The 23637-nt window shown below is 51.1% G+C and overlaps 2 protein-coding genes across 4 annotated transcripts; both read right to left on the reverse strand.

Annotated features, from left to right (window-relative positions):
* Nucleotides 1-1121: 1121 nt before the first annotated feature.
* LOC102091230 (butyrophilin subfamily 1 member A1) lies at nucleotides 1122-14395 on the reverse strand. 3 transcript variants are annotated; one of them, XM_065042356.1, is made up of 15 exons: nucleotides 14066-14395; nucleotides 12649-12764; nucleotides 12000-12171; nucleotides 11479-11604; nucleotides 9250-9339; nucleotides 8479-8583; nucleotides 7392-7739; nucleotides 6130-6411; nucleotides 5575-5679; nucleotides 4980-5000; nucleotides 4334-4354; nucleotides 3697-3717; nucleotides 3370-3390; nucleotides 2897-2929; nucleotides 1122-2040 (listed from the first exon to the last, which is right to left on the reverse strand). In XM_065042356.1, the coding sequence occupies exons 6-15, from the start codon at nucleotides 8564-8566 to the stop codon at nucleotides 1523-1525; spliced, it is 1458 nt and encodes a 485-aa protein (XP_064898428.1). In that variant the 5' UTR covers nucleotides 8567-8583; nucleotides 9250-9339; nucleotides 11479-11604; nucleotides 12000-12171; nucleotides 12649-12764; nucleotides 14066-14395; the 3' UTR covers nucleotides 1122-1522. The 3 variants fall into 3 exon arrangements, with proteins under 3 accessions (XP_064898428.1, XP_064898427.1, XP_064898429.1); XM_065042355.1 differs by lacking the exon at nucleotides 14066-14395 and having other exon boundaries at nucleotides 12649-13533; XM_065042357.1 differs by lacking the exons at nucleotides 5575-5679; nucleotides 14066-14395 and having other exon boundaries at nucleotides 12649-13533.
* LOC110355288 (ubiquitin carboxyl-terminal hydrolase 42-like) lies at nucleotides 11464-18775 on the reverse strand. The gene is made up of 11 exons (XM_065041965.1): nucleotides 18697-18775; nucleotides 18434-18533; nucleotides 18203-18267; nucleotides 17967-18037; nucleotides 17599-17681; nucleotides 17161-17272; nucleotides 16653-16793; nucleotides 16441-16541; nucleotides 15483-15985; nucleotides 12649-12764; nucleotides 11464-11604 (listed from the first exon to the last, which is right to left on the reverse strand). Exons 1-11 carry the CDS (start codon nucleotides 18773-18775, stop codon nucleotides 11464-11466), a joined length of 1512 nt encoding a protein of 503 aa, XP_064898037.1.
* Between the last annotated feature and the right edge of the window lie 4862 nt (nucleotides 18776-23637).

The raw sequence follows: 23637 nt of genomic DNA on the forward strand, positions 1-23637 counted from the left end.
AGGGAACAAGGTGATTCCAGGCTGTTTCCCACTTCCTTTAGCACCTCACCAACGCTGTATGGGACTCATGAGGTGATGGTGCCCGTGTGTCACAGAAACATGCAACCACATGGCCCCTGCTTGAGGAGCACAGTGCTCCTTCTACAGTGCAGAAAGAGGGGTCTGTATCTTCATCTTCCCACTCACCTTCTTTAGGGACACAAGTGTCTAACAAGTGTCTCTTCAGAGCCCTGGCAGCAGGGGCCATCCCCATGCTGCCTGTCCCTGCACACTTGTGACACTGGTCACGGGCGCTTTGCAGCACTCTGGCACTGGGTCCTCCACAAGCCCCTCAGCTGCTGCAGGCTCCACAGCTGATTCGGCATCTGCTGCACTGCATGGGCTTCTGCACGGCAAGGAACAGAGCTGAGACATGGCCACCAGCGCTGGGAGCATCACTCCTGGGAGCTGGGCAAGCCTGGAGAGAAAAGCAGATGCCCTAATGGCATCTCTGAACTGTTCCCTGTGGGCTCCTCCATGGTGGGAGCTGCCCTGAGCTGAGCATGAACAGACCTACCCTGGCTAAAATGCAAGTGTATTCTCTTTCCCTTCTGAGAAGTCCATGAACCCAGCAGTGATGGTAAAGCCTTCCCTTGGGAAGGTCCTTGCTTGTGGGACATCAGTTGAATAGAGGATCTGCTGCAAAAGCGTGTCTGGCCTCAGAGGAAGAACATACTTGTGATGCCCCCTTGCAGGAGGCAGTTTCCACTACAGCAAAGTAATCTGAAGTTTCCTCAAGATTAGATGCCTTTATCCATGTGAAATTTTGGTTTCTCCAGCTTCATTGCAGCCCATATAGGACATTCTGTGTCTGCTCCAGGCACTCACTCAGGCACTACTCAGAGTTATAAGGGGGCATCACTTCCCAGTGTTAGATGTCTCCAGGTCACAGGTGAGCTCGTCACTTGGGCTTGTGCTGTGGACACTCAGCCATGCACAGACCCACTGACACAGATGCCTTCACTGTCTCCTGTAGGATGCAGTGAACCATTTTCTCAAAAGTCCCTGACACCCCTCACAGGTTAAAAGGAGGTGGAGGCAACACCTTGGACACAGACATTTGGTGCTCACACACAGACAAATCCCGCTGAAGTAACTTTATTCTGTACATTCAGAAAGCGACCCCTGCTGCGGGAGTGCGTTCAGTGAGAGTGTGTTCAACTGGTAGAGAGCGGGGATGAAAGGCGACAGTCAGGAGTTGCAACTGGGGAAACTCTGTTCAAACACAAAGGGCTAATTCTTCCCCTTGAGAGAAGTGCAGCAGCAGCCAGAGGTCCAGAGACATAACGAGATCTCCACCCTTGGACATCCTACACAACTCAGCTGAACGAGGTTCAAAGACACCTCAGGCACTTGAGGGCAGCCCTGCTGGGAGCAGGTGGCTGCAACAGAAACCTGCACCACTTCCTTCCAATGTAAACCCTGCTGTGAGTGTGAACGGCTGAGGTCCCCTAGAAAACCTTCTCTTGCTCCCTCCCCTTCATCAAGGACACACTTTGAGCCATGTCGCAGCACCCAGCCAGAACCAAGGGTAGACTGGTTTCCCCTCAAATGATGTCTCTTGAAACGTGAAGATGGGAATGTTCTCATCAACACCAAAAAATGACACTCGCCCCTCTTCATAACACAGTGAGACACGGATCCTCTTGGGAGGCTGGATTTCAGAAAGGAAAGTGCGACCAGGAGATGTGAGAGCCTGGAAGCGCCCTTCCCACTGCCCCACTACCCAGAAACCCTCCTCTGGTTTCAATATAATCTCGCCCTTCCTGTTCACATCTTCTCTACAGACTCCCACAGTCCATCCTCCTCCATCCACCACCTCCACCTCCCAGCAGCATCTCCCTGAGGTGAAGCCTTCACGACCCAACACACAGCGCCATTGTAAAAATCTCCTGGGGTTGTCAGTGACTTTCAATGTCTTCTCTTCTCGTCTCACACTTTTGCAGTCATCAGACAGGACAAGGGAGCGGTGGGCTGTGTCTGAATCCAGAACCACCTTCGCTGCAGGAGAGATGGAGTCAACACATCAGGGCAGAGCTCACCCCAGGAAAGAGCTTTGCTGGGGCTGCACAAGGAAGAGAAAGAGTGCAAGCGATAGCTGGCAGACTGTGGCATGGGAAGCTGCACAAGGTGACAATGTTAGTGCAAGGAGCAGAAAACGAAGCAGAGAGATGACATTGAGCAGAGAGGGAAGAGGAGACCAGCAGACCTCCAGAGTGAATCATGCAGAATCACAGCATGTCAGGAGTCGGAAGGGACCTGGAAAGCTCGTCCAGTGCAATCCCCCCATGGAGCAGGAACACCCAGATGAGGTTACACAGGAAGGTGTCCAGGCGGGTTGGAATGTCTGCACAGAAGGAGACTCCACAACCCCCTGGGCAGCCTGGGCCAGGCTCTGCCACCCTCACCCCAAACAAGTTTCTTCTCAGATTTAAGTGGAACCCTCTGTGTTCCAGTTTGTACGCATTGCCCCTTGTCCTGTCACTGGTTGTCACCAAGAAGAGCCTGGTTCCATCCTCCTGGCACTCACTCTTTACATTTCTATAAACATTAGTGGGGTTGCCTCTCAGTCTCCTCTTCTCCAAGCTAAAGAGACCCAGCTCCTCCAGACTGAAGATCCCCCATGTCTGAAGTGTGACCAGCTCTGTGCACTGAGGACCAGGACTCTCCAGACTGGTCTGAAACTGGGACATGCACCAAACAACAAGAGGTCTGAGTGTTACACGTGCTCCTGGACAGTGACGCCTGGCAGAAGCATCCCTGGTCCCACCAGCATCGTGTGGCAGAGGAAATACCCAAAGGGAGATTAAAACAGGGAAGATGATTAAGCACTCCCAAAAGACAAAACTTTAATTACCTTCTTCTATGGGCACTGCATATCTTCGCCATGCTTAAAAAAAAAAAAAAAAAAAAAAAAGAATAAAACAAATCAGAAAAAAAAAATCACATTTGAGAGATAATCTGAACACAGTTGCGCTGGATGAGCTCAGAATACTGAAAGGCCAGCGCAGTTGCACATTTTCAGAATTGTTGCTATATTTGTGAAAGTCATGACACAGCACAGAGCTTCAAAACTGTCCTGACTATTTATGGGCTGTTTCTACTTTCTTTGAAAAGTGAAATGATTTTCTTCTTAGTATAAAAGTATCACAGGGAATATCTTAAAAACACATAGAGAACAAATGAAAATAATGTTTCTGAAATGGGTTTGGTATTTGCTACATTTTTCTTTCCTAAAGTAAAACCAAAAGCAGGGTAAAGGTTCAAAACCCTGGTGACAAAATGCCCCACTAGAAATGTCTCCCATGTAGGAAGGAGAATGGTACTCACCAAGTTCTTCAGCTTGTTTCTCTGAAAAAGAAGATAAATCAGCACAAATGCGTGTGGGATATTGATTGGGATAGAACCTCACCTGTAACCACCTGCATGGGCAGGAGGGGGGTTCTGCAAACACTTGGCAAAACCATCCTCAATCACCTTTAATTGTCTGACTCAAATTCACTCTCTCCTTTACCCGCCCCACACTAAGTCCCACCTGCCCGACCTTCCAACCACTTTTTGGTTCACTTTGCACTTTAACAGTGAAAAGGAAACACAAAAGCCCACCACCCTCTACAGACTCTGGGAAACATCCTTTGTAAGGAATAGGAGACTCACCGATTGCTGCATCACGGTCCCCTGAGCAACAAAGAGAAACACAAGTTAGTCTTTGCAATCCCCTTCCCCAGGATCCCCCCACACCGGGGAGCAGAGGCTGTGACAAAGGGGCAGATGTGCTGATTTACACCCTGGTCACAGGGATGCTCATGATTCCTGAGTGAGCTGGGCCTGTATTTATTTCCCCCTTCTGCCTGTATTGGTACCAGTTTAGCAAGAGCTCACTTTTAATAGCCAAAGATCTTTCTTGGCAATTCTATGAGCTGCAAGGAAACTAATATGATCTCTACATTTTTTTTTTTTTTTAAATTATTATTATTTCTTGGTAAGCAAAAAATCTACATTCTTAGAATTGAAGTCTCAACAGCCTAGCGTTCTGTAAATCCTGGACAAGAATAATGTTTTCAGTTCTATTTCACTACATTGAAAAGATGTGAATGTTAAAAGCAATGACAGCCACTGAGGGAAAAATCCCTAATGAGTTTTCAGGGTAAATTTTCACATTATTAGGATGTCAGGGAGGGAGAAGTAGAGTGTCTACTGAAAGAAGAACATGTGGATGGAGGGAGAGGGTGAATAACGAAGTCTGAAAGTTTTCAGAGAGGATTTCCCCGGGAAGACGGGGAGCAGGACTTACGCAGTGCTGCGTCTCGCATTGCTGAAAAACAAAAGCAGAACAGAGCATCAGCACCAAACCCTATTCCTTTTTCACCGATACGCTTGTTGGGGTGGGGGGGAGGCTGAAATCGCTCCTGATGGAAAAGCTGCAGCCCAGGAGCTCCCAAGGTCTTTCTGGTCACGACTTTTGGAGCTCTTGGCCACCCTCCCCGGAGCCACCTCGGGCAGAGTCCAGCCAGGGCTGCAGCTCCAGGGCAGCGGGGAAGGGGCAGGTTTGCATGGACCAGGGAGGAGCACGGGGTTGCACTTCTCCTTCAGGGCTACGGGACCATCCTGCCCGGGGTTTTGGGAGGTTTTGTTAGTGCTGAGACACAGCTGAAGCCCTTGCAGAATGAAATGTGCTTCCCCAGAGCTTCTAAGAGCTCTGGGAAGAACCTTGAGAGCCCTTTGAAAAGCAAAATTCACTGTTGGTACAACGGCTGTTCATGCTTTTTTTGGTTCGGCAATGATTTTCCTTAAAATGACACCACCATTGCATAATTTCATACACTGAGTTAACAATTTTCCATAACCATTAACCAAACAATTTCCCTCCCCCACATCCACATGAATTCTCCCATTTGAGGGAATTCTCCAGTTTCTAGGAAATAAAAGGTAAAGCTTACCTATTTGTTTCTCACGCTTTCCTGTGAAGGAAAGCAAGAAGTGTAAATAACATCATAAGTAAGTGTAAATAACATCATCCCATCCAAAGAGCCCTGGTCAAGCCACAGAAGGAGTTACAGCCACTGGGGTCTGGCAGTGCTGCGGTGCCTGAGCGACCCCCCGGCCAGCTCCTTCTGCTAAGAAATTGAGGCTTTCGGTGTCCTTTATTCCTCTGTATTATTTGTCTTTCACAAGTGGATGAGCCCTGCCAGGCCCTCAAAGTGCAAGGTTTTGGGGTGTTTTTTTTTGCAGGGTCTGGCAAATCATTGCTCCATTTCTATAGAAAGAATCCACCCTGGGCGGGGCATAGTCCCCCTCATGCTGCTTTAATATTCACATCCCTCTTGGCTATCTTTTTCTTGGAAAAACAACCTTTCTTTTCTTGCCAGAAAGCACATCCCTGAGTCTTTAAGCCCCTGGCACCACACGTGTGTCCCAGACACTGAGACAAGACTCTGGGACCATCCTGACATTTCCCAAACCCACCCATCCAACAAACCAGAGGTGGCCAAACAGGACCAGTCTCCCTCCCCAAACACGACACCAGAACCGTACCTTTAATTTTAAATAGATAAACAGCAAAAATAATGAGAGCGACCACAGCAACGGAGACGATGCCCAGGGCAATTATAAAAGGATGGGCATTATGGAAAAAGGGATCTGAAAAATAAAATCCCCAAAGGGGTTGGGTCACTGCACAAGCAGCAATGGGAAATAGCTCATTTCTGTGTTATACAAGCGCATCCCAGGTCTGAATCCCATCAAGGGTGAGAATCACCTCCTGACTGTACTCCACAAAGCGACAAAATATCGAATTAAAAAACAAAGAACTCTATTTGTACAATTTTGCACTTGTCTGTGATTGACGATATTTTGTTTGCATACATTGTGGGGGATTTTTTAAAGCAAAAATGGATTCCTAAACAAATTATTTCTAATTAAATCATGCTTTCTTCTCGTGTGAGAAAAAGAAAGCTGCAGGGTGCAGGAAACAGTGGATGCACCAAACACGGATCCTGACAAATGCACCCAAGATTTTCTGCCAGTGTCACGTCCCCAGTGCAGCCCCATGGGCAGCGATAATGGGGTGATACCCCCGCCCCCCCTCACCTGAGATGTAAAACTCTGATCCCCGTTCTTGACCATCCAGGACGTGTCGGACCCAGCAAGAGACGTTCTGCTTCGTGCCCCTGGTGAGGATGATGCTGCTTTCCACCGCAAAGAGGCTGCTCTGATCCTGGGTGACGCTTTCCGAGAGGGATGGGAGATGCTGCCCGTGGGGATCTCGCCACAGCACCTGGGGCCGCGGGTACCAGCCGGCCGAGCGACAGGACACCCGGATCCCCCCGTCCTGGTACCGCTCCAGCGCGACGAGCGGGACAGAGCCGCTGACTGCGGGGACACAGACACCCAGTGATCCCATGGGAACGGGGTGGCCTGGCTGACCCTCTGCCTGACGAGGGATGGACTTGGACACAGACAAACCATCATCAGGGGTCAGGACATTTAGTTTCAACAGGGCATGGACCTGCTGGAGAGGAGCCAGAGGAGCCATAGAAATGACCCGAGTCTGGAACAGCTCTGCTGAGAGGACAAGCTGAGAGTTGGGGTGTTCAGCTGGAGAAGAGAAGCTCCAGAGAGACCTTAGTGCGGCCTTTCAGTGCGTAAAATGGTCTGATAAGGAAGATGGGGACAAACTGTTGAGCAGGGCCTGTGGCAATAGGACAAGGGGTGATGGTTTTAACTTAGAGATGGGGAGATTCAGGCTGGACATGAGGAAGAAATTATTGGCCCTGAGGGTGGTGAGAGCCTGGCCCAGGTTGGCCAGAGAGGTGGTGGATGAACCATCCCTGGAGACATCCCAGGCCAGGCTGGACGGGGCTCTGAGCAACCTGAGCTGGTGAAGATGTCCCTGTCATGGCAGGGGGGCACTGGGGAGCTGTGGAAGTCCCAACCCAAAACTTTCTATGATTCTATGATTCTATGATTCTTGCAGTGTTTTTCACATAACTCAAAGATCTGCTCTAGAGGCTGCTACTGCATCAAAATAATCTGTGGTCTTGGATACTAAAATATAATAGCACAAACCAGGACATTCTTACTATATTACTCAATGCCAATTTTTTTCTCATACCCATATATATGAGGAAAACAATGTTAAGAACATCTCTGAAGTGGGTAGCATAACTCACGTGACAGTCAGTTATTATGCAATTTTACTTCTATGAGACATTCCTGGTACCTTCAAACATAGAACTTCATTAAATTCTGTTTCCTAAGCCCCACCGGTAATTGCTGCTGGGGAGGACAGGGAAGAAGAGCGCTGGCTATGAGCAAGTAAATTAGAGTCACCAGGAGCACAGACTACAAACCTGTCACCTTCAGCTCTACCACAGCCTGGTCATAGTCTGAGCCATTGACAACAAAGCAGGTGTAATTCCCTCTGTCAGAGAGTTGGACATCAATTATTTTCAAGTTCACGCTGCCCTTGGCGAGTCCGTCCTTCCACAGCTCTGTGCGCCCTACATATTCCATCATCTGATTCCAGTTCTGGTCCCGGCCCCCCTTGTAGCGATGCACAAAGGACGCGAGCTGCTCCCGATACCAGGTCACCTCCATGTCTTGCGTGCTCTGCGCCGGGGAGAAGCGGCAGGGCAGCACCGCGTCCTCGCCCACGGCCACGATGACGGGGCCGGGGGGTCCCATCACTTTGAGCAGAGCTGGGAGAAAACCCCAAAGGAAGAAGAAAATAACCGTGAGTTTGCTGTGGTGACTGAGGCCAGAAAACCAGCGGCTGCTGCTCCAGATGGTTCGTGTGCCACGTGCCGTGTCATTGTGTTGGAGTGTCACTGTGCTGGGGGATGAGCCACTGAGGGGCTTGGAGAGGGATCCCAGCTGTGCAGAACATGATTCCCTGTCCTGCGCTACCGCCAGAGTTCTTCAGATCTTTTTAAAGAAGATCTCTTTTAAGAGAATTTGTTCTCAAGGGGACAAGGCCCCCTGGGCTGCTAAGGGTGGGGAGAAAGCAGGATGAAGAAGGAAAGAAGTGATTGGAAGGTTTCTGGGTGGGTGGTTGGAGAAAAGAGAGAATTTGAGTACAGATAAAACTCAAATATCCTCAGCTATTTGCACCTATTACAGCAGAAATGAAAAACGTCTCAGGTGCTCTGAGCATCTTTGGAAATTTAAAAAGAAAAGGCTTATTAAGAAGCTGGACACTCAACGCACAGATAAAGTATTTTCTGGTTGAAGAAAAACAAAAGCAAATCAACTTTCAGGACAACAGTTGTGTTGCATCCTTTTGCCAGGACGGCTTCAGGTCAGCGATCTGACAGAAAAAGAGCCCAGAATATGTTTTAAAACAGATTTTGTTCAAGGCTTTTTCCTCTGCGTCGGTAGGCAGGAAGATACTGAGACTGGAAGAACACCCAGGGATCAGCAAACCAGAGGGACGCCTACCTGAGTGCAGCTCGTGGACTTGGAAAACTAAACCATAAACGATAAAAGCCGGCAGAGAGAAGCAGGAGTGGAAACTGGAGAGCATCATCTTCACTGGAGCACAACCTGGAGACACGGAAAGAGAGGGAAGGGCTGAAAGGAGGAGAAACAAGGGAGGAGAATAAAAGGCAGAATTAACTTTTAAAGGGGCTTATTACGGCTTGCAGCCCCTTTTTATAACGGCTCGGGAAGAGCCTCAGATGCCAAAGGTTGAACTTGATTTTCTGTCATCAGCCTGACTTTGCTTGGTGCTTTACATACAAAGTATCCAACTGTGATAAAAAGTTGCATGAATTTCCCTTGGGGAAAAAAGGAGGAGCTGCAACATCTCCTCTAATTCCCTGACAAAGCGACAGTTGTTTTAATACAAGCCCTTGCTTTTTTCATCCAGCCCTGAGAAAGCGATGGAAACGTGCAGGATGAGAAGGGGAAGCCCAGACCAAATGCACGTGGAGCTGTTGCCACACGCTCGTCCTCTGGGACAAATTCAGGACTCGGTAGCACATCCCCTGCCACCGCACTGATGTCTCAGACCAGGGAAGGCAAAGTAAGCAGAACATTAATTCAACACCCAGCCAGCATGGGACCTGGCCCTGCTCTGAACCCGCTGTAACCTCTTATCACTCACTGACTTAGTTCCAGATTTGTTAACGAGCAGTGAAAACCACAATGAATTTTGGCAGATGGCAGAAAGGAATTTAAATCTGCAGCTTTGCAAGAGATGCCGCTTACCTGGAGGAACCGAGATCTCTCATGGGGCAGGAGCTGCTCGGCTGTCACCGGAGTGTCCGGGGTTCACCCATCTGAGCTGCGCATTTCCCTCTTAAAAACCAAACAAAAACGTCCCTCTGTGTCCCAGTCTCTCACTCATTTCCTTCTGAGCTGCCTCTGCTCCATAATGAAAGCCACTAGAGTGATCTGGAGGGTTTGGGGCAATGCTTTTGCTCCAGAAGTGTTCTTCTGGCAGCGTCCACCTGCACGTCCCTGCCGCAAGCACCTGGTGCAGCTGCGGATGGTGCAGCAGCCTCCTCCCGGGGCTGCACGGGCTGGGGAGGGGCTGGATATTGGACTGGGGAGGGGCTGGATATTGGACTGGGGAGGGGCTGGATATTGGACTGGGGAGGGAATGGATATTGGGCTTGGGAGGGCATGGATGTTGGACTGAGGAGGGCATGGATATCGGCAGCAGTTTGCTCATCCCTGGGAGAAGCCCACGGTCAGCAGTGGGAAGGAGGTGGCCGAGCTGGGATTGAGGGAGGTAACTCAGGACTGAGGAATATCATGGAGCCAGGATTTGCACCCTGAGATGGAGCAGGTGTGGGATTGAAGTCCAGCTAAATTAAAAGCAATTTCCTCTCCTCAGCCAAGAGGCGAGGCCATAGTCGACGGTTTGATGAGGGAAAGCTGCTGCCCTGGGATGTGTCACCAAGGCAGCTCCCCCAGGTTGTCATCCCTTGGGGGTCCTGCACCCTCCTGTCTCCAGCCACGAGTGTGTGGCAGGCAGGAGGTGAGAGCATTGGCTGGGGCAAAGGGACCTGGCCTGGGACCTTGTCAAAAGGGACGACCAGGAAGAGGGAGGCAATCAGTGAAGCATTCAGAGACACAGATTTGGCCAACAACTGATAGCAGAGATAAGGATAATAAAGCAACCTCATCACTTGTGCTAATGAGTGGGCTCTCACAAACCTGTGGGCAGCACTTCAGGGAGGGCCAGCCTGGCTTTTGCAATAATCAGGATGCAAAGCTGGGGGTCCCAGATACTGGGGGTTCAGTGGAAGTATGAGAACAGTTAAAGGTTTGTGCGGGGGAAGCGAATCAGGGAGGACAACGAGGGGAACAGGTAAAAATTGGTATAAAAGGGCCTGGTCCTGGGTGAAACAGAGCTGTTCAGTGCACTTGGCTGGCTGGAGAGTCGCAGTCCCCAGGACCAGGTGGGAGAGGGTCTGGGGTGTGCATGGCTGTGCGGTGCCTGTGCATGGGGGTGTGAGCGTTGTGTTTTTGCAGTGAGCATCAGGCTGGACTGTCTGGGAGTGGGGGACCCATGCGGGGGTCCGAGGGTCCGGGTTCCGGGCAGGGGTACCAGGCAGACACAGGGGCCGTGCCACTGCTACAGGCATCTGCAAATGTGCACGTGAAGCCAGAGAGTTCCACATGTGCTGGAACTAGTGAGCTCCTGCCTCTGCCAGTCATGCAGGACCAGGGGACGCGGCTGCTGGTGCCGGTGGGTGGAGGGGTCCTACATGTGGGTGCAGCTGCATGCTGTCACTGTGGGGATGGGGGGTACATGTTTAACTTTGTCGCCGGTTGACCCTGCAGACGGGGTGTTCAGCAGCTCCCACTGTGCCATGCGATGCCACCATGTGACAGTGGACCCTGACTGTACAGTTCCTGCCAAGCTGGTCTGTCCCCAGCCATAGAATAATAGAAGCATTTTGGTTGGAAAGACAGGCTTAAGATCGATTCCAGTCATAACCTTGCAGCCCCTTTTTATAATGGCTCGGGAAGAGACTCATATATCAAAGTTTGAATTTGATTTTCTGTCATCAGCCTGACTTTGCTTGGTGCTTTACATACAAAGTGTCTGACTGGTGTAAAAAGTTGCAGGAATTTCCCATGGGGAAACAAAGGACGAGCTGCAACATCTCCTCTAATTCCCTGACAAAGCGACAGTTGTTTTAATACAAGCCCTTGCTTTTTTCATCCAGCCCTGAGAAAGTGATGGAAACGTGCAGGATGAGAAGGAGAAACCCAGACCAAATGCACATGGAACACCACCACTTGGCTCTCATGACAGTTCCCCCACCGTGTAGCTTTTCTCAAAACCTTGAACTATTTTATTACATTTACAGCAAGGATAACACTGATTTTCCCCACCTGAACTAGTCAGTAATTGCTTATAGTCAGTCTGAATAAAAGGTCCATAAGCTTCAGACTATGATGAGATTACTAGGTTGGCAATACCTCCTCAAACACATTCTTCCTGAACTCCAGATCTTCCTGCAAGCTCTGGCACCGATTCTCCAGGTCCACGCGCATCAGCGTTTCCTTCTCCAGCTGCTTCTTGGCCACAGCATGAGCATCTTCAGCCTAGGAAAGAGTTTTCAGGGTGAAGATTTCATTTTGTCTGGATCCTTGTTTCCCATCCATTGTCCCTTCATGGTCTCCATTTAACATCTTTGGAAGAATAATTCACAACAACAAATCTAATGTCATGCCACTGACTTAGGAAAAAAAAAAAAAAAGTGTGTTCTTCTGAATATTTAAAACAAGCCTTCATGTGTATCAGTTATTTAAAACATAGGATTATTTCAATACAGTAAGATAACGGATCTGAGGATTATGAATCCCCCCAGCACAGCGTGCTGCATGTTTGTCTTCTTCTCACTTGCACAGCTGAACTAGGCACTCCAGCATAAGTTTACCATTATGCAGGACCTTACAAAAGACAACTTCTAGTAACCTGGTATCTCATGAATACTTACTGGAGACCTGGAGAGCACCGGGACGGCAATCAGTCTGGTGGGGTGCACTCGGACACTGTGTTTTCAGCAACAATATTTATCTCTTCTGGGTGTTTTCCCCTCACAACCTGAACTGGCACAGCCACTGTCAGCTCAGCTGATGGTACCACCTGTTTGCCTCTTGTTTTTCCAGCTGTCGGGGAAGCAGAACTGTCGGTAAACCCGTGCTCACCCCAAAAAATAATTTCCCCTCCCCACACCCCATGTGTGTACTAACAAATATAAGCTCTGTTGGAAACCGCCTTTTGTTAAATACATACCTGGGTCACTGTGGCTCTGACAGCACCGCTGCATGACAAATATTTCAGCTGGGGCAAATATCTTGCATTTAGATGGAATGAAATTTCCCCATTTTTGTGCTTTGCATTTGGGTATATAATAGGAATAAGGGTTTAATTGCTTTTTTCCCTCTCTTCTCCCTGTTTCGCAGCTGGGCTGCAGAGAACAAACCCGTGTTGCTCTGGTTTCTCTGTGCTCCTATGAGCATTGCTGCTGCAATCCAGGGGGATTTTGGGGGCAGCCGGGTCTGTGCTGAGCATCGCGCTGGAAACATTTCCCCTGGGCCGGGGCTGTTGGAACCTGCTCGTGAACCGGAGCGAGGGGCACTCACAGGGCTGCTTGTAACGCGGATCCGTCCCACCAGCTCCATTCCTGCCCGCGCGTCTGGTCGATGCTCAGCCCCATCCAGGCTCCGGAGCTGGTTCTGGTCATCTCCCCGATGAAAGCCTGGGAGAGGAGAAGAGACTCAGAGGTGATCGCATGGCAAAGAGACCTGATCCTGCCCATGAGGCTCTGGTCTGGGATGGGCCCGGCACATCCCAGTTGCTGACTGGGGCTAGAGGGGTTGGTGGGTGCTTTGGAAGAGATGGGAGTGTGGTCTGGAGATGACGGGCAGGGCTGGAGACATTCACACCCGATCCTGTGTGATCTGCTCTGGTGACCCTGTGTTAGCAGGTGGGTTGGAATGGATGATCTCCAGAGGTCCCTCCAACCCAACCAGCCTGGGACTCTGTGTATGATTCGGTGAAGCAGGGTTTTTTTGGGGTGGCAGAGGAGCCTGGAATCTCATATATGGGGCAAAATGTATTTGTTCTTTTCCCTTAAACTCACCTAAGTTCCAATTTATGTTTTGAGCCTTTTTTCCCCCCTGAAATAATAGAATCATTTTGGTTGGAAAAGACCCCGAAGATCATTGAGTCCAACCATAAATTACCCCTGCCACTGCCTCATGTCCTGAGAACCTCATATCCGTCTGTCCAGCCCTCCAGGGATGGTGACTCCAGCACTGCCCTGGGCAGCCTGTTCCATTGCCCCACAGCCCTTTGAGGAAGAAATTATTCCCCTGATCCAACCTCAACCTCCCCTGGTGCAACTTGAGGCCATTTCCTCTGCTCCTGGCGCTTGTTCCTGGGGAGCAGAGCCCGACCCCCCTGGCTCCAAGCTCCTTTCAGGCAGTTCAGAGATCAGAAGGTCTCCCCTCAGCTCCTGTTCTCCAGCTGAACCCCCCAGGTCCCTCAGCCTGACTCATCACTGCGGCTCCCAGCACATGGCCCCTGCCCCCCGCCCCAGTTGTGCAGCCCCTGCAGCCGATTGTGCACCCCCAGAGCTTCTGCCCCCCAGGTAGGGACCCACTGCGACCCCTGCAGCCCGGGACGCTCCTGGTGGCAAGAGCGGAGGTGAGCGCCGGCCATGGCTCCTGTCTCTCTTGCAGGCTCAGCCCCCCGGTGCCCACTGCCCGGGCAGGAGCAGCCCTTCCCCGCAGCCTGGGCACCCCCGGCCCCCCAGGCCCCACCAGCAGGTACGGCACCCCTGTCTGCTCGGACACCCCGGCACCTTCGGCCCCTGCGCCATCCCCGACCCCGGGCACTCCCAGCACCCACCACCCCTGCCCTGGCCTGGCTGATTCATGCCCAGAAAATCCCATTTCCAGAGAACTTCCCCCATCCCTGGGGCCATCTCTCCTGTTTTCTCTCCCAGAAGCACATCTCCTCCCCCTTTGCAGCCACAGTCCTTGCTCAGCAGCTCACCCCATGGGGATGCCCATGTGCCTGGGCAGAGCCGGGGGCTGTTGGTGATGGGGACCGGCTTGGGGGGTGCCCATGGAGGGTCCCCCCAGCCCAGCACGGCTTCCTCTCCCCCACACAGGGGGAGCGCAGAGAGCACCGTGCGGCTGCTGCTTCAATCCCAGGCTGTTCCACATACAGTGCACTAGTGCAGTGCTCCTCCCATCAAAAGATTGGTCAGAAAGCCTGTCAATCATCCATGTGCCACTCTCCTTCCAGGAATGATTGGTGGAGCCAGCATGGCCCGCCCTTCACAGTGCCCAGCCTTTCAACCCTTACCACCTCCCCTGCAGCCTCAAAGTTTATTGGTTGTTTCCATATCAATCACAGACCTTCTCCGCGCCTCCTCAACTGCCATTGGCTGTCCTCTGTGGAAAACGGTACAAAAGGGCAAGAGGAGTGGTTGCTGTGAGACCTTTGTGCTGTTTTCTGTGGGGTTGAGTTCAGCTGGCTCCAAGACAGACCAGGCCAAGGCTGAGCCAATCAGCGGTGGCACCTCTGCAATGACGTGTTTAAGAAAAGGGGGAAAACAACAAAAGAACAACAAACTGCAGCAGTCAGGAGAGGGCCAGAAGCTGCTTGAACCTGTAGGACACTCCAATATCATCCTCAAGACTCATCACTGTTGTCTTTTTTTCCCCAGCACTACTGTCCATGTTTGCCAGGAGAACGCAAGCACCTGAGTCTCTAATCGAGCAGCTCTGGAGATGCTCTGTGCTTTGGCATATTTTCACTGAGAACTCTACATGCTAATTTAATACGCTCAGCAGCTGTAGAAAGCTTCTGCCCTTCTTGCTCACAAGGCTGCTTGCATCGATGAAGTCTGAAATTTAAAAAATGTAAAGAAGTAAACAACAAACAAAACCCAAATGAAGCTCCTCCATTCTTTCCTGAGTCGTCAAACTCTCTAGGGAAATCAGGCGGCGCCACTTGGGACTGGGTTTGGCTATGACAGCAATTTTATTGTTGCAAACACACATGCCAAGTTCAGCGGTCAGCATCCTCTTGAGAACGTTTGTCTGTGGCCTCGGATGGTCAGTGGCCAGTTTCGATGGTACTTTCAGCCACGGGTACTGAACGCTTCTGTCCATAAGCCGTGCACCTGGAACACCTGGCAGAGAGGTTGGCAGCATTGCCAGGTGAGGCTGCAAACGCAGCCTCCTTTGCAGTCTCCTCTCCAGTGCTCGCTTTGGACTTCTTGATCTTCTTCCCGTTCTGGCATTTCCCTTTCAAGGCTGGATCGCCAGAAGGCTCACTTGTATCCTTTGCCACTTTCTTTCGGACGCACCGTCACCCTCCTCTGCCCAGGTCTGTCTTCTCTTCCTGCACGGCGGTTTTTTGTTTGCAGCCTCTGGGTGAACAGGCACTGGGGGGAGCGCACCTTGTTTTTCGAGTGAGTATTTCGCAGGCTGCTGCTCCCCTCGCGACCCGGGGTGCCAGTCTGCTCGGTGGCCGCTCGAGCTGTACAGCCGTTCCCAAATGGAGCTTCTGCCATAACCCGAGCTGTTTCTGGCCCTGTGGGAAGAGCGGTGCAGGATCTCTCTGCCACGCTGCAGCTGATGGGGAGCGCGCTTCTGCGTTTCCACAGGGCCGGTGCGCCTGAACTTGGGAGGCGGACAGTCTGGGTGGCTCCCGTCCAGCTTCTCCCCCTCCTCAGTGGCAGAGTGCCTTCTCTTCGTGCCGAAGCACTGAGGGTGAGGCGCTGCAGAGTCCCATGGGCTTCCGTTCCGCTGGATCCTCTGCGTATCTGCTTCACCTTCTGGCTTTCTCGGTGCCACGAAGCCTCCAGAAAATGGATTCTTCGCATCTTGAACCGACTTTGCCAACCCAGCACTCTGTGTCTCCTGGCGTTCAGCGCCCGCTCGAGGGGTCAAATCGTGGCGCCTGGATAAACAACAGGGATCTTAGTCTAGGGTTGTTCTCGCAGCCTCCACGTGGCTTCACTCTCATCCTAACATCTTCTGGCAGCACTTGATATGACACGCAGAAGGCTGAACTCGGACTGGAAGCTGGAAATTGGATTGTGCTCTGTCAGTCGTATCTGCCCCTTTCAGAGCAGGAATTCATGTTTCTACCTGCTCGGACCCCCATTTCACCTCTTTTCACAGCTAGCCAGGCCCAGAGAGCAGACAGATAGCAATTTACGCAAGCACAACAGATTAGTGCCAAACAAGGAAGAAGAAGAAAGGACGGGGCCATCTGCAGAGCAGACAGAACTCAGCTGGACGGTCTTTCTGTCTTAGGACAGAAAGCAAAACCTACCGGAGAAGAACAGCAATGACAAGATCAGAAACAGGAGAGGGAGTGTATCCTGAACACCCTTTCACACTTGTTCTTACCTGACATAGAAGAGTAAATATGCACACCGGCTGAGAACTGTCTGGATGTCACACAGAACCACAGACGCATCGTCCATCCTGTACCACCGTCTATCGCTGGCCTGCAAAGCAAAGCAATTCTATCTTCAGATGAACGGCAGGCTTTTGAAAACAAGAACGCAGGCAGTACATCACTGAAGGACACAATAGACCAATGCAAATCACACTTTTACCTTTACAAAGCAGTAATAGTGTCCTCGCTGACAGCTGTGACCTTCATGGATCACGACGGCATACAAGGAATAGAGGAGTGGTCCTCCAGACGCTTCAGATGTGTATTTGCCAATTTCCAAATATTCTGGGTACCGCACGAACTAAGGAGACACCAAGAGGATTCCCAAGTTATCCTGAGAGTCTTTGGGAAGCAGCCTGAGAAAAACCTGTCAAAGGATCTTCTCAGTTCATCAGAAACAGGTGTCGCCATGTTATCACCAAAGTGGCAGAAAACTGTTCTCGGCCAAACCAACTCTTCATGAGCACCCAGGTGCTCATTTTCACCCTGGAACTTTCCTCTGGCCACAAGGGCAAGAGCAAGGCAGAGCTGTTGCAATTCTTTTTCTCAGACAGCTGCACTCCATAGCCATCGTGTGCAGATATGAACAACTTCCAGAACAAGCATTGTCCTTCAGGACATTGTCCTCCTTCCAAGCAGACAACGTGGCCGTGCACTTGCTTACATACCTTGGTAATCTTTCTGCCAGAGAAAGGATCGACTCTCTTCAAGCGCACAGTCAGGACGTTGGAGGCCTGGTGGATTGTAAGTCTCCTGGACACACTGACCCGCTGTTCACACCTTGAAAACACAGACCCAACGGTTGCAACCTGTCTTGCCCACACTCCACCCCCCATCCACGTAGGGTTGAGTTAAGGCTTGTTTTGCCCATTTCAGGCAGAAGGGAAAAAAAATGTACCCATCGTAGAAACAAATGCATTTTATTCCAAGTTGTGGATGATTCAGGAGGTTTGGTTGTACGGGGAAGAAAACCAAACAAACAGAAAAAACCCCAAGCTGTGTCATGACTGGGTTTCTGAGTGACGTCCAAACCTAACTACTGCTTCCAGACATGCAAAACCATAACCCAGTATCTACTATGAAGATGTCATTAGTAAAGATCTTACTTGCTACATCTATAGCTGTTTTTGCCATTCAGATGCTTGGGTCTGACAAAGTCCTTCAGAGCTCTGGTGACAGATGTGGCTTTCTGGATGAGAAAGAAAGGAGAACACTGAGCTCCTGGAAACTCAAAATCCCAAGAAATAGCTCCCCATGTGGAGCATCCTTGCTCTTTGCCCAGCTGGCACCCAGCGCAGGGAGACCATTTACAGGGCTTCTACGGAGGGAGCACACAAGTCCAGTTCCCTTCCCATCCACCACCATCTTGCGTGGTAACAACCCGCAGTTTGAAGTCAATGGAGTTTACTGGAGATAAACGAGGCCCCTGCAGGGACCTCGAAACATTTTGCACCACCATTTCCAAACATCTTACCCTGATATCCAAAGAAATATCACGGAATGCCTTGTAGGTGTCTGAAACAGCTTTGCAGCTCCAGCATGTTACTGGAAGGCAAAGAGAAAAGGTTCTCAGGTTGGGACGGACACTAACTCTGCCCATGTAACTGACCAGTGCAGCCTGGACATGCTGCTGCCTGCCAAAAGCAGTTTTCCACAAAGAGAGAAAGAGCCACAGACTGTTCTAAGGACAGGGATATTTTTAAAAATTACCTCTGGATCTTAGAAGTCCTCCAAAGACCTGATCAATGACTGTGCTGCCTTGAGCTGCATCCCAGCTGGAAAGAAACGGTAATTGCGGCTCAGAAGGTGGAAGGCAGAGAGCTCGCTCTTGCAAGAGTTTTCCTTGTTAGGAGAGCCCCAGAGAGCGGGTTTCACTGACGAGTTAAAGGAAGGAGTCAAAAGGGCCAGAGAACATTTCCATGGTCATGTGCTCATGCTTACTCGCTGCTGCTGCTCAAACAAGCTGTCTGCATGGCATCCACGGCACAGCCGAAGAATTCATGCGCGTCTTCCTGAGCGCCAAACTGGAAATCTCCTATTCCTGAGAAAGAAGAAGGTTTTCACATTAGTCTCCCCAAAAAAGGAAAGAAAACTGACCCTTCTAAAAGCTCTCCTCCTTAACCTGAACCCGGAAAGAACAGTTACACATAGGGTTCTTCGGCAATGAAAAATACCTCCAAATGAAACCATCTGAAATGACTCACGTGGCAGCTCGCGGACAACAGCCACAGGTGCGACGGCACTGCCCGAGCAAGAAAGGACCTCCTCCACGTGCACTTCCATCGTACACATCATGCAGAAGCCTTTCTTCTCACCTAAGAGGGGAGGGAAAGAAGGAAGCAGCCCAATTAAAATATACACGGCTGTGGAAACTCTTCAAGGAAACAAATACCAAACCACCCCACAGGTTATAGGTACAACATCCGCTCTCCCTTCTCCATCCCCTACATCTCATCCTCAGAGCTGTTTTCCCAGAGTCGCTCTGGTTTCTTCATCATTTAGAGCTGCCCAAGAGGTGTAAAAGAACGCGTAGCAAGGACTCACAGGACTGGCTGTGCTGGCGAGACAGCAAGTAGTTGGCCAGCGGAGGGGTGTACGTCAAACACTGCAGGATGGAATTGAGGTAGCAGGTGTTGCCCAAGTTGTAGAGGCCTCCTCCCACACTGCGTGTTTGCTGCCAGGCCGTACAAATCTTCTGCGGAGGATACAGGTCCCTTTCTGGCAGAGCCATTCTCACACTGGTGCCTGCAAGGAAATCAGATTTTAAAGGAGATCTCCTTGTTTGGATAAGGAAAGCCCTCGAGTGGTGTGCCTAGACTTGGCCCTCTTTGGATGTGCTAGAGAAAAGATAACTAGGAAACAGGAATTACCCTGACAGCCTGCATCTACCCAAACCCCAACGGGAGAGCCCAGTGGACGGCGAGGAAGGTACAGGCCAACCCACACTTCTACCTTCTCTCTATCTACGCCAACCATTGTCTCAAAGGAAACAAAGCATTACCTTTTCCCCAAACTGGAATTGTCAGGAAGGGGAGGGAGAAAAAAAAGGACGTAATTTCCAGAAGAAAAGAAGAATATAGAACGAATCGCAGACAGCGAGTAGCTGAGTGGCTCGGCCGTCAAGCTCAGCCCGCGCTCACGCTCGCCAGCACAGCCGCCAGCTCAGTGCGAGAGCACAGCAGGAGTTGCCGGGGACGCCCCTTATGAGCACCCGGACCCAGGACACCCTTTGTGACACGGGGCCGTGCGAGGCCGCGCAACAATGGGGCTGGCGCCGCCCGGCACCTCCCGCAGCTGCGGCTGCGGGGCCTCCCCAGGCACCAGCCGCAGGGCAGGGGCTCCTCCCCGGCAGAGCGCGCACCTCTGCCCACACCAGGGGCTCAGGAACAGGCCAGAAAGCGATCGAGCCTTTTGGACACTGCACGATTGACTTCAAGACTCATCGCTCTTGTCCTTTTTCCGCCAACAGTACTGCACGAGGTTGGCAGGAAAGTCAACTTCTTCACTGAAACAAGGAAGAGGAAGCAGTGTGTTTGCAGTGCTGTGAGCTCCCAGAGAGGAGCATCGAGCTCTGGCAAATCTGCCAGGTTCTGAGTCCCCCACGCAGGGCGAGGTGCCCATTGGAAGGCTGAGCAGCAGCTTCTACAGTCCCCCTCTTCTCCTTTCATGAGTTTTCCGTAAGCGCCGAGTGTTAATGTAACGTCGAGCAGTTGGAGCGGGTACTCAGTCGGTTGCTGCTGCATCTGGTCCCTCATGTCTGTCATCTCCCTCTCCTTTGCATCCAGCATCTTCCTGATCTTCTCCCGCTCGCCAGCCATCGTTTCCTCCAGCTCGCGAATGCGATCTTCCGCGGTGCTGGCCTGCGAAAAACACAGTTGGCATCTATGTGGGTATAGTAAAAACATTAAAAAATCCATCTCCCTCCCAAATGGACGTCAAGATTTCTGTCCGCAAAATTCAGGGAACGCAAAGGGGCGGAAATGTCAATCCGTCCAAACACCACAGTGCTCTGGATTAGTTATGAGAGCAAATGTTGTGCCTTTACCTGCTTCTGAAGGCCAGAGAGCTGGTAGCTGAGAGCTTCTATTCTCATTCGAGCCTCTTTCAGCTCCTCTCGCGCCGCACCGGCCACTTTGTCGTTTTGGTCAGAGGACAGTTTGGCATTTTCCAGCTGGAAGGCAAGTTTGATACACGTCACTTGTACTGAGTTGGATATTCTGCAAATATCCTTTCAGTAAAAAATAGAAGCTATTTAATCTCTAATAATTTTAAATGGAAATCTGGGAAGTTTATTAGAAGAATTGCATAACGTTAAGGAAATACCCCAAGGACCACGAAAATCTATTTCACTCCTGTTCCTTATGGGATTTGCTTATATAGTCACTACCTAGATCACATTCCAGCCCCCCTGCTGGAACTGCCCAGGGATGCCCCCACGGTGGCTGAAGTCCTCGGGATGTTCAGCGCTGCCCACTGCCCACCGACGGCCATTGGCAGCTCCAGAGGTGATGGGGCCACCGCATTCCCCTCTGTGCTGCTGTCACCCAGGTCCCCAGGCACGGGGCTGCTGCCTGGACCATCCTGGCTGGACTCCACCGCCCCCAGGGAGCAGCCGAGCAGCTGCAGGGCCTCTTGGAGCAGCTCATCCTCCGGGATGGCCAGTTCAGCTGCCAGGCCTGCAGAGGCTGGTTCGGCAGCAGAGGGGCCGGATGGAGCGTCAGAGCCATCGGTGGGGTTCTCAGGGGCTTCATTGAGGAGGGCAGCAGAGTGGCTGCTCCAGGGGATGTTCCTGCCCCCAGATGCCCCCGTGGCGGTGGCCGTGCTGGGAACGCTGATCGGTGCCCATTGCCCCTGGACGTGCCGGTAGCCGGGGATGGAGGTCGGCAGCACCGGGGGGGCTGGGGCCACTGCTGTGTCCTGGTGGCCGTAGGGGATGGTCCACTGGATATGGAACACCCGGGGGTCAAACCACCCAATTAAAACCAAATACCCTCTGTGCCTGTTTACGTTGAGTTCTTTAAGGAAAGTAGGTAGGAATTCCTGCAAAGAAGCTCTAACAATCAGGTGCAAATTTGAGTGGAGAAGCCTGATGTAAAGAAAAGTGATGTAAACCTCAGAGGCCAAATGAGCAAAACAGAGAGGCTGGACAGGTGAGGAGCAAGGTTTTCCATCCCATGCCTGGCCTGAAGGGACTGCTTTTCCAACCTGTCCACACCTCCTTAGGAGACACTCTGCATCAGTGTCCATGGGAGAATTCTGCTATTGCTTCTTCAAAGTGCTCCTTGAAAATGTCCTTACCTCCTGAAGCCTCTCTAATTCGCTGTACAAGTCTTCAGGACTTGAAGATAATGATGAAAGAGACAGGGCTTGTCAGGCTTTTTGCCGTTTTAAGAAGCCCATTTGTGTGTTTGAGGCTGCGTCCATGAATCACAGGTACTGAGTAGAGACTGGAAAAAAGCCTTAAGGACCCAAAGTCAAAACCAAAACCTCAGGGTTCCTTGAAGCATTAATGGTCCTCACTGAGGACTGTTACTGACAAAGCCTCCCCAGGGGCTCGTTAGAGCAGATAATTGGAGGCTGTTATGAGAGGTGGGCCAAGGCCCTGTGCAGGTGGCTCTGATGCTCAGAAACCCCTTGGTTTCCTTTCTGAAGCAGAACGGAGAAGCCCTGACCTCCAGTCAATGGGAAGGGGGATCCTGCTACAACAACTTCCATCTTCCCTGTGGGGCTGCAGGGAGGCAACGAGGCCCCAGAGCCATGAGGACAACATGTCTTCTCCCAGGCCTCAGTGGCAGAGACAACTGCCATGGCCAAGGGACAAAGACCTGGGTCCTGTGGGTCCCTTCCAGCCTTGCCAGCGCCCTTTGCCATCTCCACCTCAGGCTGTTCTTTATGGTCCTACCCCTGCCCCTCTTTCCCTGCAGGCTGCAGACACCCATCTCGTTTCCCCACCTGCTCTGACCCCAGCATTTCTGCACCTTCACTGCTGTGTCTGAACCCTCTCTGGCTGTTCTTTGGAACACAAACCATGGGCTGATCCAGACTCCCTCCTGGTGACATCTTGCACCACAGCACTGCCCTTCCAGTGACATTTTTTCCTCCTGATACCCAGTCTCCACCTTCCAATCTGCATTTGGTGGCTTTCCTTCTCTCTCCTGCTTTTTGCGACTACCAAGGAAAGTTCACCCACCTCAGAAATTGCCCTTCAAACAGGGAACCCAACCTGTTAGGCTTTTTGCGGTCTTCCACTTGACCAGAGAGAAGTAACCTCAGCATGATCTTCTAGATCCCATGAGTGCTGCTGGCCTTTCAGCTTCTCTGACAGACACGACCATGTCCCTGGGCACTTGGGCAGAGGTTCTTTCCCAGCCATGTCCCTGCTCCTGGGCTGTCACCTCCAGACACAGAACTGACCTCACAGTCCCCTTCACAGCCACATGCGTCTTACTGGATTAAGAGTTTCTGAGACACAACTGTCCTCGTACATCACCCTCCGTACAGCCCAGGACCTGACCAGATAAAAGTATGTTTTATGAATTTGATGAAATCTATTTCCTGCAAATGATTGGAGTGGAGAAACATTCTTCACAGGAACTGCTGTATTTATGTTGACACTTTTTAGTTCTCTTCCTCTGCCTCTTTTTTGGGTATTTTCCTTCTTCCTCCACATGTTCCATTCTCAAAAGCCTCTCCAAGGTGAAGATTCATTGAATCACAGAATAACTCAGGTTTGAAGAGAGCCCTGAATATCACCTTGTCTCACTCTCCTGTTCAAGGCCGGCTGAACCAGGTGAAGTTTTTCGGGGCCTCTGCCCAACGTTGCATCTTCCACAAAGGAACTGAAAGTGCACTGCATCACATCATTGAGAAGGAGAATAAAGATGATGGCCCAAGTGCTGATCGCTGAGGGATGCTACTAATAACTGGCTGCAGAGAGGACTTTGTACCACTGGCGACATGTGGACTTGACCGTTGGGCCAACTTCCCACCCAGCGTCCACTTCTTCAGCCCAGAGAACGCCAATCTGGCTGTAATGACACCACAGGAGACCGTTCTTTCCCCTGATTATTTGGGTTCAACAATCCCATTCTTGTCCTTCAAGTGCCTGGAAATGGCTACAGGTAGACGAGTCCCATTCCCTTCCC

The sequence above is a fragment of the Columba livia genome, chromosome 27 (genome assembly GCF_036013475.1).
Source record: "Columba livia isolate bColLiv1 breed racing homer chromosome 27, bColLiv1.pat.W.v2, whole genome shotgun sequence".
Lineage (NCBI taxonomy): Eukaryota > Metazoa > Chordata > Aves > Columbiformes > Columbidae > Columba > Columba livia.

Coding starts and splice junctions, on each gene's coding strand:
- LOC110355288 (XM_065041965.1), bottom strand. CDS start 18,775: ATGGAAGTGCACGTGGAGGAGGTCCTTTCTTGCTCGGGCAGTGCCGTC. Junction 12,765..15,482: donor ATACTCACTCGAAAAACAAG/GTGCGCTCCCCC, acceptor CTCCTCTCCCAG/GCTTTCATCGGGGAGATGAC. Junction 11,605..12,648: donor TCCGCGTTACAAGCAGCCCT/GTGAGTGCCCCT, acceptor ACTCTTTCCTAG/GCTGAAGATGCTCATGCTGT.
- LOC102091230 (XM_065042356.1), bottom strand. CDS start 8,566: ATGATGCTCTCCAGTTTCCACTCCTGCTTCTCTCTGCCGGCTTTTATC. Junction 6,412..7,391: donor GGTAGAGCTGAAGGTGACAG/GTTTGTAGTCTG, acceptor GTGTCCCCGCAG/TCAGCGGCTCTGTCCCGCTC. Junction 3,718..4,333: donor AATGCGAGACGCAGCACTGC/GTAAGTCCTGCT, acceptor TTTGTTGCTCAG/GGGACCGTGATGCAGCAATC.